Here is a 12259-nt window from a genome sequence, read left to right on the forward strand (position 1 = left end):
AAGCATTAATTATTTGGACAGGAAAATAAAACTGTACCCACAGAAAAAATTTCTTTTCCTCCCTAACCATGATACTGAATCATTTCTACCACTCTCAAGAACTTTCAAAAATTACAGTGCAATTCTTTTCACCAGGAAGCTCTCAGAATTACTTATGTTATTAGACATTGATGAAAGCACCATCGCACCTAGTAGCCAACCTTTAAGAATTACAGGCATTTTTAATATGCATTTTTCCAAATATCAACAGAAATTAAGTCTATCTTCGATAAGCGTCTGAACATGCTAATTCAATATTCTATAAAAAGTTCCTCAGAAAAATCTGAGTTTCTTTAGGTGTGTTTTGTATTTTGATCTAAAGCCTTAACTGAGTCAAAATAAGACATGCAAGTATTTTATCTTTAGGGTGTAATTTTCTATTTCTAAAGATTGTAATAAAATTTTTACTAGACTCTTTTTTATATGGTTTGAAATTTGTGATACATATACAGACACTACTTTCCCAAGTAAAATCAGTAAACATAACAGAAAATGTGGCCCGTACCTCAAATGAAACCAAGCCCATCCCTACCACTCACCCCCTTCTACAAATATACCTCCCCAGTACACACACATACACACTACAACTAATTTTTAGTATTTCCTTCAAAACTTTTCCACATGGACAATTTTCACAGTTATAATAATGGTATACAATTCATTCCATCAGAAGCACTAATCTAAATTACTTTGGTAACTTTGTAATAACCACTGCTAAGGACCACATAATAGTCTTCAGTGGATGCCTAACTCTTGTGTCTGATATTTCAATTTTAACTAATGTTTGGACCCTGTTTCTGGAATTGAAACAAATAAGTATTTGGAAGGGAAGCAATTCATGAGCCTGGTGTGCTTTACAACATTGTCTGTGCGGTCTACATGGAATTAAATTCTTCCTATATGTCAGTTTCTGTGTGGGAATAACACCTAACAATTCTGAATCTTCCTGGAAACAAGTAAACTGGTATCAGAGATCTTTAATTTCAAAAACAGGTCAAAAAGTGGGTTCAGAACAACAGACATGGGAATTACACCGTTTTTGTACAATGAAGCATTCATTACATATATTTTAATTTACATTTAAAAATTTTAAGTAGTTACTCTGGGTGGTGAAATTATAGGTGGTTTTTATTTTTCTTATTTTGCTTACTGATATGACTTAGTCTCATGTTTTTAAACAATGAACATCTATAAAAATAATTTAGCTTTTACCCACTGTGATCTCAATTGTGTACAAAGCTCTGCGTATGTGTGTGCTTGTGTGTACAAAAAAGTCTGTAGGGAGATACACTAAAATGTTAGTGATATTTTTTCTCAGGGAAATAGGATTATTGGCCACTTTTTTTTTGTTTTATATTTTACATTACTCTTTGTTTTCACAATTTTTAATAAGCATGTGTTACTTTTATAATATGAAAAAGATGCTTTTAAAACACTAGCAAAATTGCCTGTGATCCAAGCACAGAAAGGGACCTCATCTGCCTTTTAGTAATTCATCCAACACACAGACCCAGAAGTATGCACGCACACCCCACACCAGCTCCCACATGCACCTGCTCACACACCGGCATTCATTCTCTCTCATGTACACAGATACACCCACACTCAAATTCAAGGCTAGGAAAGAAACCAGGAAGGACACTGAGGCAACTGAAAGGTGCAGCTGTGTCTCTAGGGACTTCCAACTGCCCTCCAGCAGCATGGCAGGAACAAGAAGCAGGGAGACCTGAGCATCAACGCTTCCTTCAGCAGCCTACTCATGCAAGCACTGAAGAGGACAGTGCCTACAAGGTCAGTGAAGGGCATTCAGTGTTTCAATGTGTAGGTACTCTGGAAAGGATCAGTAACTATTAAATGTAAATGCTGAAGTGAGTGTAGTAATAAACATGAAGATAATCTTTACAGTGGTAATTAATTCCTTTCAAAAGTAAAGCCAAAAGAAACCAATCCTTTCTTACACTACTCTTGGAATTTATTTTGCCAATTCTGTTTTAGGATGAGTTGCTAGTGGCTACAAAAGCATCAGCCCTCTTAGTATGAAGGGGTCATGTCAATGAAGAATCTTCAGAAATGGTGGAGGCCTTAAAAATAACCTATTCCACGGATGCCTGGGTGGCTCAGTCAGTTGAGCGTCCTACTTCGGCTCAGGTCATGATCTCACGGTTCCTGAGTTCGAGCATGTGTCAGCTCTGTGCGGACGGCTCAGAGTCTGGAGCCTGTGTCAGATTCTGTTTCCCTCTCTCTCTGCCCCTCCCCCGCTCATGTTCTGTCTCTCTGTCTCTCAAAAATAAATAAATAAATGTTAAAAAAAATTGTTTTTTAAATAACCTATTCCAACTTCACGACTAGTGCCTATGAATTCCCGCCTCAGCAAGATACAACCAGAAAGCTCCACTACAGTCCTTTTCCTCCTTCCCTCTGCTGATAACTAACACTGTGTTATGTTACACCACACCTGATCTACCACCCAGATGATGTAAGGGGAGCCAAACACACCATGACATTACTAAAGAAAGAGGGACACAAAAGCCTTCTGTATTATAAATAGGAGCTGCTTCCATTAAAAATTCAGATAATCAGCTTAAATAATTTAAAATGCTTCCTTCATAAACAGATTATTCAACGTGCTACCTTTGAAAATTTGACAATAATCAAGATAATGAGCTGCTATCATCAAAGACAGTAATGTGACCAGGGTAAGAGTCTCATGCACTCAATATTTTGAAATCTCAAGGTGGAAAGTACAAAAACTTATCGTTATTGCTCTTATCCACCTTATCTGTTCCTAGGGTTGTTGTTTTTTTTAAATCACAAATGTTTAAAAAAAGAATCCTTATCTTTTAGAGACACGCTGAAATACATACAGATGGAATCTAATGTCAGGTGTGCACTTCCCACACAGTGTGAAAGAGGGAGCTGACAGATTAGCCAAGACTAGAGCAACTGGGGCGGGGGGTTTCACTAAACCATTCCCTCTATCTTTGAACATGTTTAAGACTTTTCATTTAAAAGTTTAAAAATACTCATCATGAGGCAGAAATCTTCACTTTTCCTCAAACGACTTCACTATCAGAAAATATTTCTTTTCTTTGCTCTTCTATAATGCATTCTGACATCAGACTTGGAAAAAGCAATCCTGAGTCATAATAAAGGCTAGCAAAGCTTAAAGCTTACACAGACACAAAAATCAACCTTTCGTTACTCCGTAAATTATCTGCTCCAAAACAAGAGCTCTCCTCCACCATCCCAGGAAGTCTGTCCAAGTCAAGCTGAGATCACACCCAGCACAGTCTGGGCCAGCAGACGAAAGGGGCAATGCCACGAGCGATCTCCGGATCCTCGCCCATTCCCCCAAACCCCAAGTCGTCTGGCTTTGACGCCAAATTTAAAATTCCACCAGGAGCTATAAGAGCAAAGAACTTTGACTCATTTCTACTCTGTGATCACAAGAAAGCTCAACCCCAAATAGCACCCAAGTTTTTCCCACTGTGATAGACAAGGACAATTACAAAAGGCGCTTCTCAAATGAAACGGATTTTATGGCAGTTAGTAACACGAAACTTTGTGGAAACACTTTGAGCCACCATATCTAGTAAGGTGAGAGCCACCTAAAGATTACGACTCAAAAGACCTAGTGAGAGTCCCTGCTGGAGCACTGACAATCTGTCAGGTCTTGGGAAAGTGATTCATCCTTCCTGGGTTTCCGGTTCCTTACCCGTGAAGTGACATGAAAACCACCTGCTTACCACCACTTCAGAAAAAGGCGGTATTCCAGTGAAAACATACACGAGCTTCACACGAGCCACAGAGTCAGGTTATGGTAACAAGATCAAATGTTGTATTTCTCTAAAATCGCTGCTTGGTGTAAAGAGGAAGGGTATGTTTGGGGAGGGGACACATGGCACTAGTCACACACACACACACACACACACACACACACACGACAACCAAGGATGCCGAGGTGTCCTCCAGCCCAGTGGCATGAAGGAAAAGCATCAAAAGAAACTGAACAAGGGGCCCCTGGGTGGCTCAGCCGGTTAAGCATCAGACTCTTGATTTCGGTTCAGGTCACAATCTCATGGTTCGTGGGATCAAGCCCCACATCCGGCTCTTCCAACCGCGAGGAGCCTGCTTGGGATTCTCTGCCTCCCTGCTCTCAAAATAAATAAACATGAAAGGAAGGAAGGAAGGAAGGAAGGAAGGAAGGAAGGAAGGAAGGAAGGAAGAAAGAAAGAAAGAAAGAAAGAAAGAAAGAAAGAAAGAAAGAAAGAAAGAAAGAAAGAAAGAAAGAAAGAAAAAAGGAAAGGAAAGGAAAGGAAAGGAAAGGAAAGGAAAGGAAAGGAAAGGAAAAAGAAACTGAACCAGCAATCACAGTCCACGCTGCCAATACAGGAAACTGCCAGTCCTATGATGTCTCTGTGCCAGTGACACAGAGACACTAAGAGATGGGAGGCCCATCCTCAGCAACGTCTTCCAACACAGAGCTAAATGCAGGCAGGACACTGACGCCAACGCTCAGGATGCCCACAGGGACACGCACCTCTTCCCGGGCTGATTCAGGACCCAGGTCTTTACAGCTCAAGGCACGCTGTGGATACTCAGGGGGACACATGGGTCCCCTATAAAGGTTCGTAAATGTTATAACTGACACCCTAAACAGCACGGTGTCAACTTTACCTCTTTCCTTAGAAACCTCTAGTCCTAACCCTAACACCCACTTACCAAACGTGTGCACGTGAGAAGTCAATAAAATGTAAAAACTGGCAAATCAACCTTGTAGGGACTTCCCACGACTAAGTAAAGTATTTAAAAGCGGACGCCAGTAACCTATGGGATGTCAGAACACACAACCCTGACCTAAACGTCCCTAAGTGCGAGACACAGGGGGAGGACAAACCTTGAGGCCCACCTTCCTCCGGAGCAGCCGCAGCCCTGGAGGCCGGGTGGGCCCACTGACACACGGCCCTGTGCCTCCTGGTCACCCGTCTACACCGCTCACCTCCTAGAGGGGCGGAGTTCTCCAGTCTGCACGCCCCACCCGGCTCTAGGGCCCATTCCCTTCCCCTGGGGTGTATTTCCTTCCTTCGGACACAGAGGGTTAGACACGAAAACTCTGAGCGACCACGGTGTCCCGAACAGTAAACCACGGCCCAGGAGGAACACTGCCAACCACGCACGGTGAAGTAACTGTGCCCAAAACAGGTGTCCATCAGCGTGACGCTCGGCGGCGGGAAGGGCCGGGGGCATGTCCCCACGCCAGAAGCGCCTCTCCGTCTGGGAAAAACCAGCTGGTGTGGTGCGGGGCGGGCGGGGGGGGGGGGCGCGCAGGGAGAGAAGGTGACTCCCTCGAACAGAAGCTCCTGGAAGGCAGGAAAGGAAGTCCAGGGAAATTCAGGCAGAGCCGAGCAAAGAAGTCCCGAAAGGAGAGCGCGGGCCGGCCGGTATGAGCCGCTCGCTCCCCGACCACGGCTGGGCCCGGGCGCGCTCGCCTAGTTACCTGCTCTGCCCCGTAGACCGTGGCGAACTGCACGAAGTCCTCGATGCGGACGAAGCCGTCTCCATCGCCGTCCAGGGCATCGAACACGGCTCGCAGGCGGGGGCCGTCCTCCGGACACGCCGCGGGCTCGCTCGTTAGGGGGCACGTCTGGCTGAAGTCCGAGGGCCGGTCCGCGTCCTCGGGACCCACCTCCAGCGTCAGCTCGCCCACCGAGGCCGAGGGGAAGCAAGGGAAGAAGTCGACCTCGGGCCTCCTGTGCTGGCTGTGGCTGAAGCCGGGCACACGGAGGCAGGCGCTGTCCGGGAAAACCGGGGGGCCATAATCCTCGGGCTCTGCAGTCCAGGACAGAAGCGGGCCGAGCTCTGGCAGCTGCCGGTCGGGTTCGGGCTCGGGGTCCGGGCGGGCGGCCGGGCCCGGCAGGAGGTAAGAGGCTCCTGGGCCCGTGGCCAGCGCCCGGCCGCTCTCGGGGCGCGCCTCCGGGCCGGCGGGCTGCTGCCGCCGCTCCAGCCCCGGGGCCCGCCCGGCGCTCAGGCCCGCCCCGGCATCCGCGCAGGCCGCGGGCTCCGGGGAGCCGACCGCCCGGCGCGGGGCGGGGGCGGCGGGCGCGCGCCGGGAGGCCCCCGGCCCGTCGGGCCCGCCGGGCTCCGGGTCGGGGCACGCGCCGCCCGCGGGGGAGGCCGGCCGGCCCGGCTCCATCTTCATGGGCGCGACCCCGGCCGCGGCGCAGGCCCGCGAGGCCAGTGGTGCGGCGGGCGGCGCGGGCGGCAGACAAAGGCGCTCAGGGCGCGGCGGCGGGCGCGGGCATCCCCGCGGCGGCGCGGGCGGGCGCGCGCGGGGCACCCGGGCTGCTCGGGCTGGCGCTCGGGCCCTGCTCCGCCCTCGCCCATCTTCGCGCGGCGCCTCAGCTGCCCTCGGCCCGGCAGCGCGGCGGGCGCGGGCCCATGTCGGCGGCGCGGCGGGCGCTGGAGGGCGCCGAGAAGGCGGCGGCGGCGGCGGCGGCGGCGGCGGGAGGCCGAAGGGGCAGGCGCCGCTGAGGCCTCTGAGCAGGACGCGGAGGAGGCTGCCGAGGAGGCTGAGGTACCCACGGTACCAGAGCAGACGCCGCCGCCGCCGCCGCCGCCCTGGCCCCGCCTTCCGTCGGGCGTGACGTCAGCGCGTCGCGGCTCCTGTCAGCCCCGCCCCTCGCCGGCCTGCCTTAAAGGCTGGTGCCGGGCTGGTGGGGGGGGGGGCGGAGGCGCCTTGCTGGGTAGAGGGGTTTCCACGTACGGTGTGCCACCGGGTGTCGTCGGCGGGGTGTCACGTCGCCGCTGGGGCGCGCCAGAGCAGTCGCCCCCACGCACTGCACGGATGGATAAACCGGACGAGCAAAATACGGATATATGCACCTGTCCCAAGGGGACAGGGTCCTGCCTGCGTAGAGCCTTCTCACTAATTGATAAGAGAGGAGCCCGATCCTCCTGGGTCAGCGAGAAGTGCACGTGGCTCTAGGCAGAGCCGGAGGGCGGGTGCGGCGCCCCCTGCACTCGCCAGCGGCGCAGAGAGGCCCGGGGATTTACCTGCGATGGGGCAGAGGTGGGCAGAGGTGGGCAGAGGCAACGGCCGCCCCGAGTGTGGGGCTGCCCCGAGAATGCGGTCCGTCTCATCTGTAACGGAAGGAACGCGAGGTGGAACACTGAGACCTTTTTTTAAACCTATGACTAAGTCTTTTATTTTCATAGGAGACCCAGTGTAAACCGCCAGTCTAAGCCAGGCCTCCCAAACACTGTGGCTGTCTTTGACAGCTGACATCTGTTTCTCTAGATGTCACCATCATCAGTGGGGAACAGGGCACCAGACAGGAACTCGGACACCCTGCAGCAGGCATGAAAGTGGAGACATGCTAGTTAGAAGCAGGTGAGCTGCCAGGCCCCAGGCGAGGTACTAAATTTAGCCTGCAATGAAATGTATCAAGAGAAAGTATGAACTGGTATTTTTATATGCGGTGGGCACACGCACCAGATATGTTTCATAAGCAGTTTGGGCAAGAACCAAAGGAAATTGAACCGCTGTTTCCAAATGTACGGTGAGAAACAGTGTGGTAATTAACTGAGTCATCACCTATGACAGAATCCCAGGGCATGCAGTTCCAGGTTTTGTCAGGTTGGCATTGGGAAAAGAGAGGCAGGGGATCCTCCTCCCCAAACTCATCAATTCCTTATATGAGCTGTATGCTTTCAAAACATCTACAGTTTTGACAAGAATCTGAAATCAAGCTGATGCATTGGACCAGACATAATTTTCAGAGGTAGTTAGAGTGATGTGTCAACCTTTCTCAATAGCTGTGTTAATGTGGGTGAAGTAAAAACAACAGGAGGTCCTCCTGCCACTGTACCAGTACTGGAAAAATCTGCATTCCCTGGTTGGCTGGCATGCCCAAATAGAACCTCAGCATGGAAAGCATACACCTTCCTGCTTGCAATAGTTCAAGAGACTCTGTTCATGGAACATTAAAAGTGACAAGTTCCTGGGGTGCTTGGCTGGCTCAGTTGGAGGAGCGTGTGACTCTTGATCTTGGAGTCGTGAGTTCCAGCCCCATGTTGGGTGTAGAGATTACTTAAATTAAAATAATAATAATAATAATAATAATAATAATAATAAAATTTTTTTAAAGTGACGACTTCCTGGTCAGTCTTTCCAATGGCATCAAGCATCCCTTCTGTGGTCTGTGGGCATTTTTGATGTAACATTCCAGATGAAATGAACTAGCTGGGTAAAAGCAGCCCCTGATTCCACTTGGAGGCGCTCTTCCACACCCACCCTATGCACATTTTAATTTAACCTGGTAATAGTTACACAGAAGAGGAGGAGGGAGGGAGGGAGGGAGGGTGGGGTTCAGTTCACAACTGTTGGATTTGGGGTCTGGGTGAATGTCTGTGAAACTTCTCTCTGTGACTCTTGTTTGTTTGTTTGTTTTGTTTCAATTAAAGTTTATTTATTTAGGGGCACTTGGATAGATCAGTTGGTTAAGCATCCGACTTCAGCTCAGATCATGATCTCACGGTTCATGGTTTCCAGCCCCGCATTGGGCTCTGTGCTGACAGCTCAGAGCCTGGAGCCTGCTTCAGATCCTGTGTCTCCCTCTCTCTCTGCCCCTCCCCACTCAGGTTCTGTCTCTCTCTGTCTCTCAAAAATAAATAAATGTTTAAAAATTTAAAGTTTATTTATTTTAAGAGAGAGAGAGAGGGAGAGAGTGCATGGGGGAGGGGCAGAGAGAGAGGGAGAGAGAGAATCCCAAGCAGGTCAGCACAGAGCCAGACATAGGGCTGCATCTCACAAACCATGAGATCACAACCTGAGCTGAAATCAACAGTTGGGCACTCAACCAACTGAGCCACCCAGGCACCCCTACTTTTGAAAGGTACTTGAATAAACACTTATCTTTGGAAATCTCCAAGCACATAGGTTTCCTTGATTCCTCTTCCCTGGTGGCATTTGGCTTGTGGGAAGAGATAGGAAGATGAAGACCAGAAAGGTGACTCAACAGAGTCCTGGCACAGCCTCATTGGACCCACCCAGGGGAGCTGAGGGAAAGTGGTTAAGAAACCTCACTTGGAAGGTAAGATTGTCCCTCCTGGGGTAAGTTTCCTTCATCACCTGGTAAGATTTGGCCATAGACGGAAGGAAGGGGAGGGTGATCGACAAGGCTCAATTTGATCACAAATTTACTTTTACTAACAAAAAGAAAAGGATTTTATTTTTAAGTAATCTCTACAACCAACGTGGGGCTCAAACTCATGACCCCGAGATCAAGAGTCGCATGCTCCTTGGACTGAGTTCCCCAGGTGCCCCACAAACCTACTTTTTTTTTTTTTTTTTTTTAGTAGGCTACACATGGAACATGGAGCCCGACGTGGGGTTTGAACTAATGACCCTGAAATGGAGACGTGGGCTGAGCTCAAGAGTCAGACACTTAACAGACTGAGCGCCCAGGTGCCCCATATCTACTTTTTTTTTTAATGTGTTTTTTTAGAAGATTTTATTTTATTTCTTTTTAAATTTTATTTATTTATGTTGAGAGAGTGAGAGAGAGAGAGCAGGAGGGGCAGAGAAGGAATCCCAAGCAGGTTCCGAGACAGCACCCAGCCTGATTCGGGGCTCAAACCCAGGAACTGCAAGATCATGACCTGAGCTGAAATCAAGAGTCTGATGCTTAACCCCTCTACTTTTTTTTAAATGCAAGTTTTTAAAAACCAAAATTATAGTAGGCATTACATACGATTTCTGCTGTCTGTGCTAGTCCCATGAATTTAAAATGGCATCTTGTCTTTCTTGAACTTAACTGTTAGTGTGGTTGAGTATTTTTTGTTGTGTTTATTGACCAACTGGGATCCCAAATCTGTGAATTGCCCAGTCGTAGCACTTACTTGTTTTTTTATTAGATTCTCTGACATTATCTACAGATAAAATCAGTCTTTAATATTGCAAATATCTTCTCCCTGCCTGGGGGTTAGGGCTTCAAATAATGAATCTGTGGGGCACAGTTTAGTCCATAGCAACTTGAAAGAGATATTTAGAACAGATGTAATTGACAAAGGATTCATTTCCAGAATACACAAAGAATTCCTCAAAAACCAAAAGAACAGCAACCCAGCAGAAACATGAGCAAAGAATAACAATAAGCAGTTTCAGAAGAGGAAACTCAAGTGGCCATAGACACATAAAAAAGATGCTCACCCCATTGGAAATCAAGGGAATTAGTAAAGGTAACCTTGGACACCAATCAGGAAGAATCAAGTCTGAACCCGGCAGAGCATGGGGATTCGCATTACCGACACAGCTGAGGGTCTATGTACCCTTCGATTCCGCACTTTCACCTCCAGTACCTCTGGGGAGAAGTTTGCACAAGCCCATGAGGAGGCAGGAAAGGGGTGTTTGACAGCACTGGTGTTCATGCTCGCACGAAGAGACTGCTGAATGGCTGAGGTGTCGTCGATGGTGAGGGAATGCTTCGTAGCAGGTCTGATGGATGAACCACACGTGCACACGTCAGCTTGTGCTGACTTCTAAAATGCACTGCTGATAAAAGCAAGTTACAGAACAGAGACCGTGTAATACCATTTCTGCAAAGGTTAAAAATGTGGTCAATGACCACAAATTGCTGCAAATACGTTCATTTGTAGTAAAAATAACAAAACAAGAGGGGGAGTTATGTTGAGGGGCTGGAAGAGGAAAGGGGCACAGGGTAAAATTTTAGCTATATTGCTATGTCCCTGCAAGACACAAAGGCTGAGCACACATAGGACAAAGGATCAGCATCTGGTAAATGTGGGTAGGGAATACCTGGATGTCTCGTGCTATTTTCCAGGCTGGTCCGTATGTTTCAAGAATTTCACTGGGGCGCCTGGGTGATTCAGTCGGTTGAGTGTCCGACTTCAGCTCAGGTCATGATCTTGAAGTTCACGAGTTTGAGTCCCACGTTGGGCTCTCTGCTGACTGCTCAGAGCCTGGAGCCTGGTTTCGGATTCTTTGTCTCCCTTGCCCTCTCTGCCCCTCCCCTGCGCTCGCTCTCTCTCTCTCAGAAATAAACAAACATTTAAAAAAATCGAAGTTGGGGGCGCCTGGGTGGCTCAGTCGGTTGAGTGTCCGACTTCAGCTCAGGTCATGATCTCATGGTCTGTGAGTTCAGGCCCCACGTCGGGCTCTGTGCTGACAGCTCAGAGCCTGGAGCTTGTTTCAGATTCTGTGTCTCCCTCTCTCTCTGCCCCTCCCCTGCTCATGCTCTGTCTCTCTCTGTCTCAAAAATAAATAAAACATTAAAAATTTTAAAAAAATAAAAAAATAATAAAAAATAAAATAAAAAAATCGAAGTTGTAAACAGTTAAAATTAGGTAAATAAATATTTTACCCAAAGTCTCAAAGATACCTGTCTATGGGGGCACCTGGCTGGCTTGGTTGGTAAAGCATGTGACTTTTAATCTTGGGGTGGTGAGTTTGAGCCCCATGTTGGGTATACAGATTACTTAAAATATTTTATTTTTTTTAATGTTTATTTTTATTTTTGAGAGAGACAGTGCACTAGCAGGGGAGGGGCAGAGAGAGGGGGGTGGAGGGCCCAAAGGAGGCTCTGAGTTGACAACAGAGAGCCCAACATGGGGCTCAAACTCACGGTGAGATCATGACCTGAGGCAAAGTCAGATGCTTAACCAACTGAGTCACCCAGGTGCCCCTTAAAAAATATATATATATAAAGATATCTGCCTGTATTTATAGTTTTTCCTTTCGCAAGTATGTCTTTAATTCATTTGGAATTTTTTTATTTTGATGTGATGTGAGATAGAGACCCAGCTTTATTTTTCTCACTTAATAGCCAGTTTCATCAAAACTGTTCTTTCCCCACCCTTGTGAGGTCTTCTCTATCAGCCATTTTATTTTCTTTTTAAAAAATTTTTTTAATCTTTATTTATTTTTGAGAGAGAGAGACAGGGCAAGAGTGGGGGAGGGGCAGAGAGAGAGAGAGGGAAACACAGAATCTGAAGCAGGTTCCAGGCTCGGAGCTGTCAGCACAGAGCCCGACGAGGGGCTCAAACTCATGAACCATGAGATCATGACCTGAGCCGAAGTCGGACGCTCAACCGACTGAGCCACCCAGACGCCCCGTATCAGCCATTTTATTTTAATATTTGAAAGTAATTTGTGTAACTTGCTGGGGAATAAGGAGGCGTCAAAAGTGAAGGGATGATGAGA

General features: G+C 47.9%; 1 protein-coding gene across 1 annotated transcript in view; it reads right to left on the reverse strand.

Moving 5' to 3' along the window:
• The window catches only part of RAB11FIP3 (RAB11 family interacting protein 3), an 87792-nt gene extending 77325 nt beyond the window's left edge, over positions 1-10467 (reverse strand). Inside the window, exons 1-2 of the mRNA XM_042971201.1 lie at positions 10369-10467; positions 5537-6667 (exon numbers count right to left, since the gene is read on the reverse strand). Coding sequence (XP_042827135.1) covers positions 5537-6667; positions 10369-10467 — 1230 coding nt within the window. The remainder of the gene's footprint in view (positions 1-5536; positions 6668-10368) is intronic.
• Between the last annotated feature and the right edge of the window lie 1792 nt (positions 10468-12259).

Source organism: Panthera tigris, chromosome E3 (assembly GCF_018350195.1).
Source record: "Panthera tigris isolate Pti1 chromosome E3, P.tigris_Pti1_mat1.1, whole genome shotgun sequence".
NCBI classification, from domain to species: Eukaryota; Metazoa; Chordata; class Mammalia; order Carnivora; family Felidae; genus Panthera; species Panthera tigris.